The 21,749-nt window shown below is 42.7% G+C and overlaps 1 protein-coding gene across 5 annotated transcripts; it reads right to left on the bottom strand.

Moving 5' to 3' along the window:
- Positions 1 to 911: 911 nt before the first annotated feature.
- On the bottom strand, positions 912 to 14,664 carry LOC308556028 (olfactory receptor 7A17-like). 5 transcript variants are annotated; one of them, XM_081134988.1, is made up of 3 exons: positions 7,857 to 8,317; positions 5,551 to 5,919; positions 912 to 2,702 (listed from the first exon to the last, which is right to left on the bottom strand). In XM_081134988.1, exon 3 carries the CDS (start codon positions 2,687 to 2,689, stop codon positions 1,736 to 1,738), a length of 954 nt encoding a protein of 317 aa, XP_080991114.1. In that variant the 5' UTR covers positions 2,690 to 2,702; positions 5,551 to 5,919; positions 7,857 to 8,317; the 3' UTR covers positions 912 to 1,735. The 5 variants fall into 5 exon arrangements, with proteins under 5 accessions (XP_080991114.1, XP_080991113.1, XP_080991112.1 ...); XM_081134987.1 differs by lacking the exon at positions 5,551 to 5,919; XM_081134986.1 differs by lacking the exon at positions 5,551 to 5,919 and having other exon boundaries at positions 912 to 2,632.
- Positions 14,665 to 21,749: the final 7,085 nt, after the last annotated feature.

Raw genomic sequence — 21,749 nt, 5'->3', positions numbered from 1 at the left:
ATTTCTGCTGCTCTCACTCGGAGCCCTGTTTCGGCCATGTGATCAAACCCAGGTGGGCCTTCCAGAGAAGGAAAGGACATGTGGACAGAGCTCATTTATTCCAGCCAAGCGCTCCCTACATCAGTCACAATACCTGAGCCCCTAATACATAAGAAAGCCCGGCCAAGGTCAGCAGAGACATACCAGCTGACCCACAGCTGAGTCCAGACTTGTGAGGAGACCAGCGGTGATCAGAGCACCTCCCCACTATACAGACCCATTAGAAAATAAAGGAATTCTACTAAACCTTTTGCTTTTAGGATGGCTTGTTCTGTAGCAATAGTGGATTGTTAGTATAATCAAAGTGAACAGAACTGAGGGAAAGTATAATAATCTGCTACTTCTTACTTTTGCCATTTGTACTGATATCTGAGGACAGCGTTCACAACCATTCTGTTATTCAAATGTATTTCAGAAAACTGTCTCAAAGTGAGCCCACTGAGGTTCCCTTCCTGGCAGTCAGGACAGTGTGGAAAGACGTACATGTTTGTGCAAGAAAATTTGTGATTCTTAGTCACATGACTGGACAGGATTTCAACTTCTGTTTGATTCGTCTTCTGATCAAAAACATTGACAATATTCCCACTTATAAAGGAGATATAAGTTGTATGATATTGATGCTAATCATTCACTGTGCCTTTGGCAGATTTGAAAAAATTTAGAAGGTGGAGATATTTAAATTAGGGCACTAGAACCAGTCACATTTGTAGGGAGCACATTGAAAGTTTTCAAGCAGAAACAGGAAAATAGTGCAGAAAAAATCATAAAAGACTCCAGGTAATTCTTTAACCTGACGAATAAGAATTACACATGGACATCATATTCCACACGTTATTTCATTAATTTTTATTGATTTTTTTTTTTTTTTTTTTAGAGAGGCAGGAAGAGAGAGAGAGAGAGAAACATCGATGTGAGAGAGAAAGAACAATCGACTTCCTCTTATGTGCTTCCCAACAGCAATGGAACCGGTAGCCTAGGTTCATGCCCTAAGCAGGAATTGAACCCACAATCTTTATGGTGCACAGGATGATGCTCCTAGCAACTGAGCCTCTAGGCCAGGGCAATCAGCCACACTTTGATGAGTAGATGTGCACCAGGAAAAATATTTTTGTATAGTGATAAATGGTATGGGTAGTTTTGCTTCATCATATGTAAGGTCATCTCTGACTCTAACCATATTAGATCAGTCTAATTATTAAAATGTATATTTCCATGTACACTGTTCTTGGGAACATGTATTTGATAGTCAATTTTTGCCAGAGGCTATAGTAGGCATGTGGACACACAGCTGCATACCTGAATGAAGAATATAAAACCAGGAGACGAGCTATAAAACATACTAGCATGTTGAAGTCTACATTATCAAGACGAGCAGTAAAGATGGTGCTGTAGAAAATGGTGAAGAACATATAAGTGAAAACTGTGGCCTCAGATTTTCCTCTAAAATAAAATTATGTAAATGACCTTAGTACAGTTCTGTCCACAGGGGTAGTATGATTTATGACAATTCTTTCAGGAAAACAATAGAAAAATTACTTGGAGTGATATATGTCATAAGAGAATAAATTATGCTAAAGTAATTCGTTTAACACATGAGATAAATGAGATTTTCCAATTACGTATGGTGCAAAGATTGGATTAATTTGTTTCAGAACATATGGCTGAGGCTTCGAAACCTGCATTCATGGGCAAATACTCAGATTAGTACAGCTGGTCCTTGAAAAGCTTCCCTGCCAAGGAATCTGTCCAGGGCCCTCTTTATGTCTTTGTTCCTGAGACTGTAGATGAAGGGGTTCAGCATGGGTGTGACCACCGTGTACATCACTGAGGCTGTTGCACTTGAGTGTGAGCTGTGGGGAGCAGCAGAGCTGAGGTAAACTCCTAGGCTTGTACCATAAAATAAGGAGACAACCGAGAGGTGAGACACACAGGTAGAAAATGCTTTATACTTCCCCTCAGCTGATGGGATTCTACGTATGGAGGAAATTATCTTAGAGTAAGAGTAAAGGATCCCAGCAAAGGGACCACCACCCAGCAGCCCAGCTGAAAAATACATTATTATGTTGTTAAGAAAGGTGTCAGAACAGGCAAGTTGGACCACCTGATTGAGTTCACAGAAGAAGTGGGGGATTTCCAAGTCTGAGCAGAAGAGCAGACCCAACACCATCAAGCTTTCTAACAAGGAATTCAGGAAACTCATGATCCAGGACACTAGAACCAGCAGTCCACAGAGCCGGGGGTTCATGATGACCACGTAGCGCAGGGGGTGGCAGATGGCCACATACCTGTCATAGGCCATCACGGTCAGGAGGAAGTCATCCAACACCGCAAAGAGTATGAAAAAATACATCTGTGTGATGCAGCCTTCGTAGGTGATTGCTCTGCTCTGCGTCTGGATGTTCACCAGCATCTTCGGGACGGTGGTGGAGGTGAAGCAGATGTCCACCAAGGACAGGTTGGACAGGAAGAAGTACATGGGCGTGTGGAGGCGGGAGTCTGAGCCGACGGCCAGCACGAGGAGCAGGTTTCCCAGCACGGCCACCAGGTACATGGAGAGGAACAGCCCGAAGACGAGGGGCTGCAGTTCCAGGGCCTGTGAAAGTCCCAGGAGAAGAAATTCTGAAATTTGTGAACCGTTGCCTCGTTCCATGTGTTGCAGTTAACTACCAAGAAAAAAAAAAGAAAAAAGGAGTAACTAATTTTCATATTAGCAAGCATTGGTAACTGAGAATAAGTGGCACATTTCTATTTTTGATTTAGAAAAATAATTTCCATATTTGGTGTATGATCTGGTTCCCATTAGGCATCTCTATTGCCATTTCTCAGTAGAAGTTCCTTCTCTACCATCAACCTGTTCTCCAGGTAGGATGTATATTGCTGTATTACTGAGGATGTCTTTCAGGCATGTGAGGAATATATATTGATTCTAGACCATGTTCCAGGCACTGTTCGGAGTCTGGGTGCTTATAAACAAAGTCTACAAACTAATGATGGAGATGGAATATAATCAAATTAAAATAATAATATAACATATTCTATAGTGCAGATGCTATAAGGAAAAGTAAATCACATTAAATGGAGAGAGTGGACAGAGGGTGTTTTTTTTAATAGAGTTTAATGAAGACTTGCCAGCAGGTGATAGTTAAACAGACATCTCAGAGAAGACTAACTGGGAGAGTGAGGGGGAAGCGTTTGCCAGGCAGAAGGAATAGCCAGTGCAAAGGCCCTGAGGAAGATGGTTGTTTTAGAAATTCAAGGCTCCAAATGAGCCAGCGTGTAAGGGGAATGAGCAAGGCAGAGCAGGATGAGAGATGGGGTCAGAGACTATTAGGAGACGAGATGGCCTGGTTGTGGCTGATGAAACTTCAAGTCAGAGAGAGAGCCTTGTGCACACTATGGAAATCTTGCACTTTATTAATCTGCTGTGAAAGCATCGTGAATTGAAAAGAATCTCCTCCTTACTACCTCCTCTTGATATTAAAAGTCACTTTGGACTATATGAGACAGGCACCCGTGCTCTGAGGACTGCTCTCAGTTCACTAGGCACACTCACAACACAGCCCACCGTGGCCTCCTCATCGGTGTTATTTCCATGCCTTTTCCACTTGCTTCCACACTATTTAGGCTATGAGGAGACACAAGTCAAGTTCTTCAGTTCAACTGTCTTTTCTGAAAAGAATTAGGATTAGGACTTAGATATTTCTATTGTAAGCCTCCCATGGACAAATATACTTGGGGTTCCATATTTCTATGCCCATTTTCTGCCCTGTATTTAAAGAAACATAAGCAATAGGTTAAATAAACACAGAGGGAGAGACAGCAATAAAGTGGACCTGAGGAAGAAAAGAGATCTAATAAGCTCAGGGGGTCCCTGAGAGACAATGAGGAAGAAAAATCTTCTTTGGATTTTGGCAGCTTTTCACCCCTGACTACACCTCCTTGAAGGCAGGCAAAAGTAATAAAGGAGAAAGAATAAATTTGTCCAAAAGACAGAGAAACAGCTTAAAGATTGACTACCCCAAGCTAAACTGACCAAAAAAAGAAACCAATAATTCACAAAAAGAAACATAGAAAAACAACACAGGTTGAAACATATTTTTAACATGAAGCAGTAGAAGGCTGGTTTTTCCTGTGCTCTTCTATATTTATTTGACCAGTTGAATGGCAGATGAGACAAGCCCCTTTCTCACTTTTTTTACATGGCATCTTTGTTTTTCTTGGACCTTGGGTTTTGATCTAATTTTTGACAAATCAATGGACACAGTCTAATTCTGGTTCTGGTCTTCATGCAACATGCAGAGGCCTCCCCAGGACATGAGCAATAAATCCCACACTGGCCATGTCAATTCATCCTTTTATGAGCGTCACCTTCTTCATATGATTTGAGCCTGAGCACACTCATGCAAACATTTATTTCACTTTCGTCTGACTTCACCATCACAAGGCCAGGTCCAGACAAGCAGGGCTCCACCTGTTGTGTTCACCTTTGTCTTTTCACAGGTGTATGTGAATATATGTGCCCTTATATAGGAGCCCATTTAAATAAATGTAAAGTTATGAAATAAAAGGAATGAGGGAGAATGAAACCTGGTTTAACAGAGTGATTTCAAAGCAACCGAAATCAATTAAAGAAAATCGAGTGGAAAAAATTACTTTTTCCATCAAAAAGGAATGGAAACAAGATGAAAAATAGCAATAATTTAGTCTTACCAGCATGGATTAGTATTCAAATGGGCAAAGGCATAGACATAGAAGATAATCTATAATGTTCCTAGAAATTGTGGGAAATAGTAGATACTCTGTTATTATTTGCTGAGTTAATCAGGAATTAGGTCTCGGTATATAAGTACATTTAACAATGGTAAGGTTCCATTTCAATATATTTGGAAGGATTGAATTGTTGAATAAAAGCTGGAAAAATAAATATCAACCTGGGAGAAAATGAAGTCATGTCACTAAAAATCACAGGGATTGCCTACTCACTCTAAGAGCAAGCAATACTTTTTAGATCAATACATAGAATACTGCATGTTAATATTTATGGGTGGACCACACCATCGTAATTAAGTCAAGAGACTCAGAAGTAATAAGACAGACATATTTAACTAATAAAATGTAAAACTTTTTAATGGCAAAAACATCACCCTAAGTCAATTGGGAAGTATTATTTTTTATTTAGTTTTACTTTTATTTTAAAATTTTTATTGACTTTATGGGCATGGCGTTGGTTAACAAAACTATATAAGTTTCAGGTGTACAAATCTATAATACACCATCTGTATATCGTATTGTGTGTTCAGCACCCAAAGTCAAGTCTTCCATCGCCATTTATGCCCCTTTACCGTCTTCTACCTCCCCCACCATAATAATTAAAAAAAAAATAATAATGCTGATAATGGAAGAACAATAAGCATGTAATAATAATATTCAAATTAAAAAGACTATCAGATATATGACTGTTTCATCAAACTCAGGAAAAGTTCAGAAAACAGCAAAGAACTTTTTTCACACCTGTCGGGCTGGGGAAAACCTTGAAAGGTGTCACATTGACGGGTTGGAACTTTCAAACAGTTAGCACAGGTGTTGTTTTTTCTCTTTTCTGGCAGAACTATAAAGTGTTACAACACCGGGAAAGCAATCTGAAGGCAGCTGTAAATATCACGAGTACATGCAGTCTCACGCATGGCTTCTCAGTCTCTGCACGGCTGACATTCTGGACCAGGGCACTGAGCGGGGTGCGGGTGCGGGGTGCGGGGTGCGGGGTGTCTCTCCGGGGCCCCGCAGGCTGTTTAGAGCACCCTTGGTCTGCCTCCCCGACCCATTGCACAGCCAAAACTGTCTCCGCACATTGCTGCGTCCCCTGGGGGAACAATACTGCCTCTGGTGGAGAAGCAGAGTTTTAATTAACAACCTTGAAATATTTTTGTATAATTGTTATGATAGCAACGCACGGGGAAGTATATAGAAAACTTCCAGAGTGTTACGCACGCGTGGAAGGAACCAATCAGCATCCCGCGGGTACCGGGGGCGGAGCCGGGCCTCGCGGGGCAGCAGGGCGGAGCGGACGCGGGAACGAAAGACCGTTGGACGCGTGAAGAGAATCCCTCGCGGGCGCAGGGTGCTGCTTGTGCATTTGTGTAAAAGCGTATGAGTGCGCGTGTGCGTGACATAGGAAGAGGGGTTTTTAAAAACTAACATCTTATTGAGTAAAGATGATCAGCAGGAATGAAACATGGTTAAGTACAGTGGCTGCAAAACAATTGTATGAAACAAAATTAAGTGAGAATCAAATAAGTCTATATAAAGACAGAAAATAATGAGAACTTAGCGATGTCAACACGGGCCACGAATTCCAGATTAAATTTCCAAAACCTTGCAAATAAAAGAACTTTATAGAATGGCTTTTAAAACCAGGGAGAAAACAGTGTCTAAGTTATGATTTCTTCTTATAAAAGGATACAGGGATTCGAATATGCTTATGGAAGGTAAGGTAACCCTTGGTCCCATACACGGGGGAGCGCCTTGCGGAGGGCGGGGGAAGACCACGCGCCGGGGAAACCGAGCTCCTGGCAAAGGCGGGAAGGAGCCGCGCGGGGCAGGAGATGCGGGCGGGCTGCGGGCGCGTGTGCGGGGCGGCTGGCGAGGGCTAAGCCCACGGAAGAACATTCACGCGCATGTTTGTTTATAGCAAGGGTTCATAGGTGAAAAAACTAATAACAGCTGAATATTTTTCCAGTACAAAAATAAAAATTAAAAAGCAATGCAGAGCCGCACCTGCGTGGCTCAGTGGTTGAGCGTCAACCTAGGATCCAGGAGCTTGTGGTTGGCTTCCCGGTCAGGGCACTTGCCAGGGTTGCGGGTTTGATCCCCAGTTGGCGGTGTGCAGGAGGCAGCCGATCAATGACTCTCTCATCACTGATGTTTCTATCCCTCTCTCTTCCTCTCTTGGAAATCAATAAAAACATATTTTTTTCTAAAAGAAGGCAATGGAGAGAATACAATATGACTGAGTGATAGATTTGACTCGACACTATTAATAAACTCCCACAATTCCCCCCATACACATACATAAAATTAATCAATAACAACAAAGTTGGTGTAAAAAGCTCCAATTCTTTGTTTAGAAGAATGCTATAAAAAAGCGGAAGAAAAGCACTCTGAACTCGCTATACAAATGTCAGGACTTGTACAGACAATTTACATGAGAGAAAACAAAAGAATAACTAACTTACAAATATATTCGGGTCACGGGTAATGAAGTAATTGCAAAGCTCAGCCACTTACCACACCTCTTTTCACTTATCAGGGAAATTCCTTTTCATGTGAATGAATACAGAGTGAAAGAAAACCCTGTGAAATGCATGTCTCATGAACTACTGCTGCAAGGTGATGTTGGCAAGAAGTAAACTGGATCTGTACTTTCTCATCAACATGGACCTGTGGTTGAATAGGCCCCGTGATAAAAGTAAAGAAGAACTGCCCTCACTTTCCTGGGCAGCCCTCCCTACCTACTACTCTATTGTCCTACTCCCTTTATTGCAAAACTCACTGTATATGTTCTGCTTTTACCTGAAAGACTTTATGCCTCCCATTGCCACCTCTAATTGGGCTTCCATCAGTTAATTGTCAACAGTTACCCATGTGTTGCTTAGTTCAGGGTTCACTTCTCCTATTAGCATCATAAATTAATCATTAATTCGTTAATCAGACAAGCAAACAACCAGAGGCTGACGGCTGTCAAGAGACCTCAGGTAAATGACTTGGCTTTGATGCTCTCTGGCCCTTTCCTGCAGTACCCGCTGGGCCGTTGGACTCACCTCATTGGGAACTGTGAGGGGAAGGCCTCGGTGTGAAATTCCAGCCTCCTGGAAGGTTGATGATGGAGACTGAAGCTCTCTTCCCAGACAAGACAGCAGGGAGGAGGCAAGCATTGGTCTCCTAGACAAACTTTGGAGTCCAAAAGCAACAACCGAGTCCCATCCAGTCCAAGATTGTTCACGCTGAGAGACTGGAGATGAGGCGATGTTTACAGCTCCCTGGGCCTGCTCATTAGGTACATTCTGTCTTGTTATTCCAACCTCTGATCACATGATTTCCCTGTGGGTCAGACACAATGGAAAGTTTTCCTGGAGACTCTGTGTTCCCAAAAGACCAGGTTAGAAGTCAAGGGAATCCAGCGTCTATTGGCTTTCAGTGGACTAACCTCCCAGCACCTTATCCCAACTCTGATTGAAAATATTTCAAGTCTGCATTAGAAAACTGGAATCTCCAAATATTGACACGTGGTAGGGACACAGGCCCTGACATCTACATAAAATTGCTATTTTTTTTTTCAACAAGGGGGAGAACTAAGTTCCTTTGATATAAACTTATATCACTGGGCTTCATGACAAATTAGCCAAAACAATTTGGTATTTCAACCTTATACAACAAGTTAAGGGCTGTCATTTATTCCCTCACTCTGAAATATTTGTTAATTATAAGAATTATATGTAGATTTTTTTGCACTATTATCTAAGCCCGGAATAGGAAAGTAAATAGGTTTCTTCTGTAGACTCCAGAAGAAACCTAGCCCTGCAAACATTTGGATTTTAGCCCACTGAGACCCATTTACTGTTTCTGACCTCAGGAATTGTAACAGCACAAATGTGTTTGTTTTAAATCACTCAGGTAGTAATTTTACATTAGCATTAAAAAAAGAATATGGACATTTGTTCAAATACAGAAATTTTCTTCAGGAACATGAGATTAAGTGTCTCAACCCATTCAGTTAGCCTCCCCTATTAAAGGCATTTTGAGCTGTAATCCTCCCTTAAGTAGAAGAAATTTGTAATCAGTTTGGAGATACTCAGCCTCTTTAGCTGGTAGAGAATTTCTTATTGCATAAATGCAAATGTGCTTCAGATTTTGGTGCCCTTGAGGCATTAACATAGGAAAAGTAATGTATCATTTAAGTTCCTGTCTACCATTTACTTCACATCTTCATGTCCAAATTTCTGCTTCTTTTCATTTTCTGTTCATTCAAACACCCATTCTTTTCATTTCTATCCTCTTCAACTTTCTCTTAAGTTCCCTTTCAACAAAAACTATGAGATTATAAATGAGTCTGTGTTTGTGTACATATGTGTGTGTATTTGAACTTAAAATGTATATGAATGAACACACATACATTTACATACAACTTTACCTTTGAACACTTTATTTGCTCTCAGCAGAATATAGCCACATATCTCATTTATTCCTTGAAACATTCCTCTGAAGTGATGTTTACTTTCCCACATGACCTTCAGAAATAAGGAAATTGAAGCTCATGTATATTAAACCTTCAACAATTACATTAAAAAGCCATTAAAGTTTATTGTGCACCTTCCTGACTTATACACAAATGGAAACATAAAGTATGGACTGTAATTTTTGTGTGGCTTTTATACATGAAATTGTGCATTTTCGTGATCAGTTTATATTATGTAATTATACTTCAATGAATTACTTAGAAGGACAAAAGCCTAAGATCTAGAGCTCAGGTGGCTGATTCACTCTGAGAAATGGTAGGAGGAATCTCTTCTAACTGGGAAGAAAGCAAAGTGTCATGGATATAGGAACAGTAGAAGTAAAATAAAGCAATTCACATTCGGTATTCTTTCTTTTCTTTAAAATAGAAGATAAAAGTAGATATAGAAATAGGGTAATCTGGTCATATATTGCTTCAAGGGAGAAGAGCACCATGACCACACACAACATCATGAATGAGCCTTAGAAACAAACAAAGAGACTCACAGCTGACTATAGACTCATAGGGGACAGGCAGAGCTCAGAACACCTCCCAGCCATACAATCTCACTTGGTGAGAATGACATTACATTAAATAATTTGCTTGTAGGTTGGCTTGTCATGCGGCAATACTTACTGATACAATTATCAAAGTGAACAGGAGTGAGGGCAGTAATGATATGCTGCTGATTGTTGTTGGCATTTGTTGTAATTTCTGAAGACGGCATTCATGGTTACTGAGTTATTTTCGTTTACTTCAGACAACTGTGTTTAAAAACTCTTATTGGGGTTCATTTCCTTGTAACCAGGAGAGGTGGAAAGAACACATATGTTTGTGTGGGAAATCTGGCAACCCTGATTTACAGGACTAAACAAGAATGCAAGTTCTATCCTGAGTCATTCTTTGACCATTAAAGATGAATAGAATCCTGAGCATGAGAGAGACATATATTGGAAGAAAGTGATAATGATCATTCACCATCCCTTCCAGGCTTATGGAAAATTTAGAAATGGGATCTATATTCTTTATAGTAATGAAAAGAGTCCTATCAGAGGCAGCACTGAAAGTTCTCAAGCAGAAACATAAAGATAATTCAATACAACATGGAAAAATACCAACCAAACTTCAATCATATGAATAAACCACTTTATGAATATGCATCGTTCCTCCATACTCCAATGAGTAGATGTACATCATGAAGAAGAACTATTTTACACAGTAATACAATGTGTGATTTTAAAATTTACTTCATTGTATTGAAATTCATCTGTGATATTAAGGTGGTATTAGGTCAACCTATTTATTGAAACGTGTCTTTCAATGAAGAGTCCTCTTGGAGACAAATGTTCGATAATCATTTTGCAAGTGGCTAAGGTAGGGATTGTGAACACTGAGCTGAGAGAGAACAGGATCTTAAAGAGGAGAAGAAACACCAGTCACTAGGTATTAAACACACCGGCATGTTAGAGTCCACATTATCAGGAAGAGCAGTTAAGATGGTGATATACAAAAGAATGTCAGACATAACAGTTAAAAACAGAGGTCTCTGATTTTCCTCTCATAAAATTGTGTAAATTGCCTTGGTCATTAAGGGTAGTTTTTTCCACAGGAGTAGTATAATTCAGGATGATTCTTTTTGTAAAAACCAATTATTTGGTGATATATATGTCATTTTAGCCAAATTATTCTAAAAATATCCATGTTTTCTTATTAGGTAAATGGGATTTTCCAAATTGTTCCAATCCATGATGGAAATAAATTTAAGAAAGTAGAAAAACAACCAGGAGAAAAGCTGATGGATATCACACAGAGAAGAAAGCTTAATTGAGTTACGTAAATTGAATAGAGAAGATGAGGTCAAAGAAATGGAAATTCCAGGAAATAAATGGAAAGAGCAAGTTCTACTTCCATAGTCTGAAGACAATCAGAATATCCAATTCAGAGCCTTTGACCTGGGCAGTCATGGGCAGGCCTTCATCCTTAGGACAATGGCCTGCTTGTAGTTTCCTTCACAAAGAATGTTTTCAGGGCCTGTTTGATGTCTTTGTTCCTGAGACTGTAGATGAAGGGGTTCAGCATGGGTGTGACCACGGTGTACAACACAGAGGCCATTGCACTGGCGTGTAAGCTGTGAGTAGCAGCAGAGCTGAGGTACACGCCCAGCATCGTACAATAAAATAAGGAGACAACCGAGAGGTGAGAGGCACAAGCAGAAAATGCTTTATACTTCCCCTGAGCTGATGACATTCCATGTATGCAGGACACTATCTTAGAGTAAGAGTAAAGGATCCCAGCGAATGACCCACCACCAAGCAGGAGAGCTGAAAAATACATCACCATGTTATTTAAAAAGGTGTCTGAACAGGCAAGTTTGATCATCTGATTGAGTTCACAGAAAAAGTGAGGGATTTCCAAGTCCATGCAGAAGGACAGTCTTAACACCATTAAGCTTTGTAGCATGGAATTCAGGAAACTCATGATCCAGGACGCCAGAACCAGCAGTCCACGGAGCCAAGGGTCCATGATGACCATGTAGTGCAGGGGGTGGCAGATGGCCACATACCTGTCATAGGCCATCACGGTCAGGAGGAAAATATCCACCCCTCCAAAGAGTAGGAAAAAATACATCTGGGTGATGCAGCCTTCATAGGTGATGGCTTTGCTCTGCGTCTGGATGTTGAGCAGCATCTTCGGGACGGTGGTGGAGGTGAAGCAGATGTCCACCAAGGACAGGTTGGACAGGAAGAAGTACATGGGCGTGTGGAGGCGGGAGTCTGAGCCGACGGCCAGCACGAGGAGCAGGTTTCCCAGCACGGCCACCAGGTACATGGAGAGGAACAGCCCGAAGACGAGGGGCTGCAGTTCTGGGTCCTCTGAGAATCCCAGGAGAAGAAACTCTGAAATCTGTGTAAGATTCACTGGTTCCATGTGGAGGAGGCGACTACCAGGAAAGAGGAAAATGACATGACTGATTTTCCCACAAACTTGCATTACTCACATATGGGAAATGCTGCAATTCATATACTGCCCTGGAAATTATTTGGTCCGAGTCAGCCAAGGCAACTGCAGGTGGGACTTGAAATTCAATAAACCTAGGAGTTTTTTTCATAGCTTTTTTTTTTTTAATATGTCTTTATTGATTTCAGAGAAAGGAAAGGAGGGGGAGAGAGAGAGCTAGAAACATCAATGATGAGAGAGTCATTGATCAGCTGCCTCCTGTTCGCCCCCCAACTGATCGGGCAGATACCCAGGCATGTGCCCTGACTGAGAATCAAACCCCGATCGCCTGGATCCTAGGTCGACGCTCAACCGCTGAGCCAAGCCCGGCCAGGCATAGCTAACTTTTAAATTGATAATTTTGTATGGCCTGCAAATGATGTTATAAATATCCCAAAGGCCCTAGGCAGAAACGGTTCCCCATCCCTGACATAAAGTATATGTCAACTTCAGGACAAGTGGACATGTTGTCTTTTCTATCTTGTTCTGCTCGTGCTGGTGGTTTAGACTTCATGCCCCAGGACCTGATCCTTGTCTGGCTGGCATTTGGGTCAACACCCACTTACCCCCCCTTTTTTTAAAGAAAACCGTGTGGTCCTGAAAATTTTTTGTTTAACATGAGGAGGAAGGCAGACACAAGGCTATGCGTGAAAGTGTGTGCCCCGCAGAGAGACTGGCCGTGCAAAGGCCCTGAGGAAGGTGCTTGTTGTAAATATTTAACTCAAAAGAAGTGAAGCCAGTGTGCAGGGTGAGTGAGCGTGAGGGACAGTGATGAGAAGTGGTGTGGGACAAGTTGAGCAGTGAGGTGGCCTCTCTGCTGCTGCTGAAACCTCAGGCACAGGGACTTCCTCGTCCACACTGCCTCTCATACGTTATTAATATTGTTGCAAAGGTGTCCCGGGAATGGGAGAGATCCCCTCCTTAGAGCCTCCCCTCCACTGAGTGCTGGCCTCATACCCTAAGAGCCACCTTGGAACATGAGTGCAGCTATCCCTGCTCTGAGGACTGCTCACATCCAACACACACGCGCGCGCACACACACACACACACACACACACACACACAGACACCCCCCCCACTCCCTGGCCTCCTAGGTAGTGCTCCCATGTCCGTCTCACCCCAGCCACATGGATTTTGCTGGGAATCGATAGGACCCAAGCTGGCCAGGCCAGTGATCTTTTGCCTGTCAAATGTAGAAATGTTTCCTGAAATTCCAATTCTTAAGCCTTCCGTAGACAAATAGACTTGGGGTTCCATGCTGGGATGCCCATTTTCTGCCCTGTGCTTAATCAAACACACAAAGTAACCTGTTTAACCAAAGGAGAAGGTGCAGAGATGGGGGCGGAAGAATGAAGCGGATGAGGAGGAGGGGAGATGTCAGAAGCTCAGGGGTCCCCGAGAGACTGCGAGGAAGAAAACTCCTGCTTCTGGCAGCATTTAAAGCCTTAACACATTCCGCTGACGCCAGCAAAATAGAGAGAACAAATATCAGCTTGTCCGGGAGGCCAAGGAGCCTCGCGCATGGTCCGCCTGACAGCTGAGCCGGGCTGACCGGCTCTCACGCGGACAGGAGCCGACGCTGCGCTTGCACCGAGCCCGGGAGACGAGCCTGCTGTCCCCTGGCGCGGCCGTTTGACCGGCTAGCTTTGTGGGGCCCATAGGGGACAGGCCAGCCCCTTTCTCCCATTGCTTTTGCACCCTTCAGCTTGGGAAAAAACCAGAAGTGCAGCCACATTGATTTGGGTTGGAACCTTTAAACTGGCAGCAATTTTCTGGCAGAAAAGTGTTGCAATTTTGGAAAACAACCTGGCATCAGCTCTAAGTATCACAAATAATGATATTATTTAACTCAGAGTGTCTCAGGCTCAGCACTGTTCACATTCAGGCCAGATTGTTCTGTGGTGAGGTCGGTCCTGTGCATTGAAGGTGGTTTAGAGCATCCCTGCCTCCACCCACCCCTCTCCAGTATGACAGAGAAAATCTTTCTGGACATAGCTCAGTGCCGCATGGGGGATAACATCACCCCGATCAGACCACAGTTTACATTTAAAAGTTTAAACATATTTTAATAGCATTGATATGATAGCAATTTAATGATATAGAGATGAAAGATCATCAAAAGTGTGAGCGGCAGTCACATTATGTATGAAGCCTCATGTAGTCACTGAAATAAATGCACTACCCAGTCAAGCAAGCACACAACAGCCTCTTGCCTCTGGACAGCTAAGCTGAATTAGCTCTCAGGCGACAACAGGTAAATGTTCTTGGCTTCCGTTCTCTGTGACCCTCTCATGCAAGGTCAGCTGTGTTTGGGGGCTCACCTGGGAAGATCCCTGAGAGGAAGGTCACTGTGGGGATGTCTGAACCCCTCCCTGATGCTTAGTGATAGACACCAAAGCTCTGCTCCCAGGGAAGACAGCAGGAAGGTGGGAAGCACCCTTCTCCAGCCCGAATCAGGGCTCCAAACAAACAAAGGGCAATACAAACAAACATAACCGTGCTCCTCCCAGCCTACATTTACACTCGCTGAGGGACTGGAGACGAGGAGATATTTATAAATCCCTGTTCCTGCTCCTCAGGCACATTTCCCTCTTGTTACTCCAAACTCTAGACACACGAGTCCCCAGTGGAAAAATGTTCTGGACAGAAAGAAAATTATTCCGGATTTTCTGTTACCTGTAGACCTGATAAAAGTTTATGAATTCAGTGTTTTGTTTTGTGTTTTTTTGGTTGTTTCTTTTTTAACTCCTGCTCCATGAACTCTCCTCTCTTCCAGGTCTCTAAATCTCCTAGAACCTCTCCTCAACTCTGAGTTCCGTTTTCTCCAAGTCTAAGACAGGAACCCGCCTGCATTAGGCCTCTACTGCCTTCAGCACTGACTTCGGGTGGAGACATAGTCCTGATATCCCTGGAAAATTTCTGTTTTCATTTTCAGCAAGTTGATCCTTTTGACAAGAAACCTTGGCCACCACATGCATTGTCTTCCTGACACTTGTGCCATAACAATTAGGAATTTCGTACTTCCGTCCCAAGTTAAGAACTGTCATTTAGGCCCTCATTATAAAAATGATTGTTAATTCTGAAAGATATACTTAGATCACTTTATTCACTATAAACGGAGCTTAGCACCCTTAAAGGATTGTCTGATTTAATTTTTATAAACAACTTATTAATGTGAAAGCACATTTATGAACTCTGTTCTCCATTGCAGAAACGGGACCTGTAAATGAAGTCCCATTGCATAGTGATCGGCCCAAAGTTAATATCTGAGTTTGTGATGGGCCTTGATTTTAATTGTGTCAGATGCTTCTAGGGCAGTGGTTGTCAACCAGAAATAATTCCCCCCTGGGGATGTGTGGCAGTGTCTGAAGGGATGCCACTAATACCTAAAATCCACAGGAAAGCACCCACCACCTGGAATTAGTATCCTGTCCCCAATGTCAACACTGACAAGGTGAGAACACCTGCTCTAGACCAGCACTTGTCCACTTCCTTATGAATAAAAATCCCCAAAGTCTGTGGTTCAAATGCAAATTCTGATTGATCATGTCTCCAGTGGGCCCCGAGACTGTATCTCTGACAAGCCCCCAGGTGGTGGTGCTGCAGGTCCTCCTGGTCTGTGGACCACAGTGTGAGTACCTAGGCTGTGGCTCTGTGTCAGAGTCACGTGTAAGTGGTTCTAGGTCTTCTGAACCAAAAATCATCTTTGCACATAATTTTGAAGGAATAGTGTACTCACTTATTCCAGAGGTTGTGCTGAATTCTGTGTTTGTTTCTTATAATCAGGGCCCTTCAGTGACACAAAATAATGCACTTCTGAAAAGGGCTTTGCAGCAGGCAGAATGTGGGCCTCCAGAGATGTCCAGGTCCTTATCCCCAGCACCTTCGAGTATGATGCGTTTTATATCAAGAGAGGGTTAGGGCAGCAGAGGGACAGGCTTGCTAATCGGCTGACCTTAGGGTAGAAGACGAGCCAGGCCCACCCCGGTGGGACTAAGGTAACCACCACGGTTCTGTAAGTGGTGAAGAGACAAAAGCGTTGGCCTCAGGGAGATTTTGAAACTGCTGCCCCATGGGCTGTGAGACGGAGGAAGGAAGATGAGCTGAGGAATGCAGCTGGCCAGCAGCTCTACAGGCATTAGAGAGGATCAGACTCTCCTGAGACTTGGGAAGGAGTGCAGCCCTGCAGGCATCTTGAGATTAGCCAGGGAGACCCCTCTTGAGCTTCTGACATCCGGGCTGTAAGAGCATATATTTGCTTGCGTTAAGCGACTAGTGTGCAGCTATCGGATTCGAATAAAGACATTTATTCAGTAAAATTTGTCTGAGGGACCTGAGTTTAAGTGTATTCCTTCATTAGCTTCCGTTGGGTAAGGGCATTTTATGTTAAAAACACACGTGAAGTAGAAAAGAACTTTTATTAATAAGCTGATGAACAGAATAGATTCAATGACATGGAAGCATAGACCAGACTGACGAATGTCAGAGGGATGGAGGAGGGCGGGTGGGTGGAGGGGGAGAGAGTAACCAAAGAATTTATATGCATATATGCACAACCCAAGGACACGGACAATGGTGGGGAAAGGGACTGGGGAGGGGAAAGGGCTGGGGAGGGGGATGGGACGGGGTGGAATGGGTCATTGCCGAGAAAAGGGACATCTGTAATATTTTAAACAAAAATAAAATAAAATAAAAAAGAACTTTTAAATAGATTTGGAGATATTCGCCCCATTAGCTACAGTGAAGTCCTCATTGCACAAATGTAAACTGAGTCCGCTGCTTCTGTGGTATTAAGATTTAAGGTACTATGGGTGACTTCTACTTCCCCATCTATATAATTTAGTGACATTGTTTCTCAGCACCCTATATCTTTGCCTAAAAGTCTGTCAGTCCTCAATTGTTCTTCCCCGACTGCACGACAGAATTTCTCATGAAAAGCAGGGAACGCAGTGCCACTGGGGGAAAAGGCTGAGTGTGGGACAGGAATTCCTACCAATTGTTCCAAGGGAGAAAGTAAACTGGTAACAAGTCCAAGAATATATGCAGCCTTGCTAGAAATAAACTAATTCCAAGCGAAACTATTTAGTTTTATTAACTAGTACTCCTTCCTGTGAATACCCAGCATGAGAGAAGATGCCGCCATGAATGCCTGACCACATGCTGCTGGGAAGCACCGTCCCCCGCAGTGGTCAGGATCTTTCCAATAAATTGAAACATGCTCAAACACACCCCACCCTTGAAATTTAATACAAACACTCTCAGTCCATGGCACTGTTCTTTGCAGCTGATACCCTATTTTCTTCTCTCTGAACAGCAAAACATCTCAGGTATGTTCTCATCTTACTACCACCATTTTATGCATCTCACTCATTCTACAGCGTCATCTAACTGGACTCCCTTCCCATCACTTAATTGTCAGCTAAGGTCCTTGTAGTGCAGATTCATCAAACAAACACATCTTTATTACTCTATTAAATAAATGAATTACAAATTGTTACTTAACCGAGAACGTAGACACCATGCCTCTTGTCTCTGGGCTAGACTGTTTGGGCTCCCAGGTGACTCAGGGAAAAGGTGGCAGGTTCCGTCCTCTCTGACCCTTTCCTGATGTACCTGCTGGGCTCCCAGACTCACCTGGGTGGGGTCTCCGAGAGGAAGGTCTCCGTGTGGAAGACTGAATTGCTCCCTGGATGGTTGATGGTGAAGGTTGAAGCTCTGTCCTCACACAAGACATCAGGAAGGAGTGAAGCAGCAGTTCCTGAGCCAGCTTAAGAATCAAACGCAACGACCATGTCCTGTCCCCCAGCACTGTGCAAGCTGAGGGACTGCGCAGGGGAGATAGTTACAGCTCTCTCTATACCTGCTCATCAGGCACATTTCCCTCAGGTTATTCCAACTCCTAAGCATGTGATTTCCCTCTGGGCCTCTGGAGTAAGCAGAAAGGAAATTTTTCCTAATGACTCTCTGACCCCCAAGAGACAAGGTTGGAAGTCGAGTGAACTCAGTGTTTATGACTCCTTGTCTTGCTCACATGCTTTCCAGAGGTCTAACCTTCTATGACCTTATCCCATCCCTGACCACATTTTCTTCAAAGTCTGATTTGGGGTGGGGCACAGACCTGGTATCTCTGGAAACTTGCCATTCTCTTCAACAAGGCAGAACCATGCTCCGCTGAGATGCAATCTTGGGCACCACACTGTTTGGCTTCCTTACACATTTGTCAAAATAATTAGGGGCTCTTGCTTATATCACAAGTTAAGAGCTTTCATTTAGTGCCTCATAAAATACTTACTAATTATAAGAGATACATTTTGATATTTTTATGCCACATGACCTGAGCCTAACATTTTAAAGGAATTGTCTGATTTAAGTTTTAGAAAAGTCCATTTTATGAGGTAGTATTATGAACTCTCTTCCCTATGGCAGAAATAGGGTTTGATGGAGTTTACCGATCTCCTCAGAGTTCAAACTAATAAAAGGTGGGGTATTCATTGGAATTCTATCAGGATGCATTTAGTTTTCACTGCGGGGCACTGGTTCTCAACCAGAGGTGACTTTGCCTCAGGGGCTATTTGGCAAGGTCTGAAGGATGATGCTGAACACTGACAATACCCAACACAAGTAATTATCCTGCCTCAACTGTCAACATGAAAAGGTGAGAACACCTGGCCTAGACCCACACTTCTTCAGCTTCACTGTGCATATGAGTCCCCCAGGTTCTAGTTCGAATGCAGAATCTGAATGATCAGGTCCTGGTGGGCTAGAGATTCTGAGAATCAATAGCAATCTCCTGTGTGATGTTGGTGCTGCTGGTCCTGGTCTGAGGACCGCTCTGAGTAGCGAGGCTGATGTTCTTTGTTAGTCAGGCACTGAGAGTTTCATAGCTTCTGAAAAAAAATTGTAGTTGCATGTAATTTTGAATAAATAGGGAATTCACTCATTCCAGGAGCTGTTGTAAGTTCATTGTTCACTTATTTCATGTAAAGATTCACAAGTGACATCATATAATATGCTTCTGAAAAATGCCTTTTGAATTCTTTTACATAAGTGTCCTTGATAAACCAAATAATATATTTCTGAAAAGATTTTCCCTTAGGCAGAGTGAGCACCTTGAAAAGATGCCAGCATCCTAGCCCCAGAAAATTGTAATCTGTCATTTTTCATAGCAAAGGAACGTTAAGGTAGTAGATGGAATGTGTTTGCTAATCAGCTGACTTGAAGATAAAATTGGCCGGGCATCAAAGCAAAATAAACAAATGGGTCTGCATCTAATGTGGCGAAATACACGTAACATAAAATTTGTCCTCTTAACCATTTTTTAGGTGGACTGCTCAGTGGCATTAAGTACATTCAGATGCAACCATCGCCAGCATTCATCTCCAGAACCTTCTCATCTTCACAAACTGAAACCCTGTCCCCATTAAACACTCACTCCCCAGCCCCCTCCCCCAGCCCCTGGCTCCCACCATCCCACTTCCTGTGTCTCTAACTTTGACTCCTCTTGGGGCCTCATAAAAGTGGAATCATACGCTATTTGTCCTTTTATGACTGCTTTATTTCACTCAGCATAATGTCCTCAAGGGTCATCCATGTGGTGGCATGTGTCAGAACTTGCTTCCTTTGATTAAAAATTTTAAGTGGTAAAAAACACATGAGAAAATTTACCATTGTGACCACTTTTAAATGTGTAATCAGTAGTGTCAGGTACATTCACATTATTGTGCAACCAACCTCCCGAATTCCGCATCATGCAAAACTGGAATCCCACACCCACTAAATACTAACTCCCCCTCACACCACGCAGCCACCATTCTATTTTTTGTTTCTATGAAATTCACTACTTTAGATATGTCATATCAGGATATCATGCAGTATTGTCTTTTTGTGACTGGCTTCTTTCACTCAGCATGGTGTCATTAACTCTGGCTTCTCTTTCAAATTCCTATTTCTCTGTTGTATGTGCATTTCAAAGGCCACCTCCCTCTATCAGGACCCCCACCGGCAATAAAGACAAGTATCAGGTTGGAAACCAGTATGAATATGTTAAGAGCAAGTCAATAAAAAGAAAAGCAATGTCTACACCAGCATGTTAAAACAGCAGTATGAGGAAAGCAACAGCTTTCCAGCTCTGTTAAGCAATGAGTTAAGACCCTGGAAGAAAAAGCTTTATTTCTCTTCAACCTAGAAATGGTAAGTGGGAGGCAAGCGGTCAAGGGGGGATGTTCATATTTGGAGGGGCCTGACCCTCTTATAGTAGAACTTCCATATCTGCTCATACACATATTTTCACTCTCACTCTCTTCTCTAAGGTCATTGAGCAGTTGTCGATGGATGTAGAAATAAAACCTGACTGAATTGAAATTTTCACAAGTGGTACATGCAGAGATGGCCCAATTCTTGACTCCATGTCTTTGGCAATGTTACTGTGAACTCCTCCCATGCAGAGGTGGAGTTTATTTCTCCATCTTTGAATGTGGGCAGAAGTTAGGATTTTACTGGTTTTGGCCAATATGAGATGGTGGAAGTGACAGTGTGCTTGAGCAGGCCTCGGTGCATTTCTGCTGCTCTCACTCGGAGCCCTGTTTCGGCCATGTGATCAAACCCAGGTGGGCCTTCCAGAGAAGGAAAGGACATGTGGACAGAGCTCATTTATTCCAGCCAAGCGCTCCCTACATCAGTCACAATACCTGAGCCCCTAATACATAAGAAAGCCCGGCCAAGGTCAGCAGAGACATACCAGCTGACCCACAGCTGAGTCCAGACTTGTGAGGAGACCAGCGGTGATCAGAGCACCTCCCCACTATACAGACCCATTAGAAAATAAAGGAATTCTACTAAACCTTTTGCTTTTAGGATGGCTTGTTCTGTAGCAATAGTGGATTGTTAGTATAATCAAAGTGAACAGAACTGAGGGAAAGTATAATAATCTGCTACTTCTTACTTTTGCCATTTGTACTGATATCTGAGGACAGCGTTCACAACCATTCTGTTATTCAAATGTATTTCAGAAAACTGTCTCAAAGTGAGCCCACTGAGGTTCCCTTCCTGGCAGTCAGGACAGTGTGGAAAGACGTACATGTTTGTGCAAGAAAATTTGTGATTCTTAGTCACATGACTGGACAGGATTTCAACTTCTGTTTGATTCGTCTTCTGATCAAAAACATTGACAATATTCCCACTTATAAAGGAGATATAAGTTGTATGATATTGATGCTAATCATTCACTGTGCCTTTGGCAGATTTGAAAAAATTTAGAAGGTGGAGATATTTAAATTAGGGCACTAGAACCAGTCACATTTGTAGGGAGCACATTGAAAGTTTTCAAGCAGAAACAGGAAAATAGTGCAGAAAAAATCATAAAAGACTCCAGGTAATTCTTTAACCTGACGAATAAGAATTACACATGGACATCATATTCCACACGTTATTTCATTAATTTTTA

Source organism: Miniopterus schreibersii (assembly GCF_964146895.1).
Source record: "Miniopterus schreibersii genome assembly, chromosome: 4".
Classification (NCBI taxonomy): Eukaryota; Metazoa; Chordata; class Mammalia; order Chiroptera; family Miniopteridae; genus Miniopterus; species Miniopterus schreibersii.
The sequence above is the reverse complement of the archived record's forward strand: the minus strand, read 5'-3'. Positions and strand labels throughout refer to the sequence as shown.

Bases quoted from the DNA above. Each gene is read 5' to 3' on its own strand.
- LOC308556028 (XM_081134990.1), bottom strand. From the start codon at position 12,301: ATGCAAGTTTGTGGGAAAATCAGTCATGTCATTTTCCTCTTTCCTGGT. The intron at 2,618-12,166 runs CCCCTCGTCTTC...CTGGAACTGCAG, and splicing joins CAGAGGACCCAGAACTGCAG to CCCCTCGTCTTCGGGCTGTT.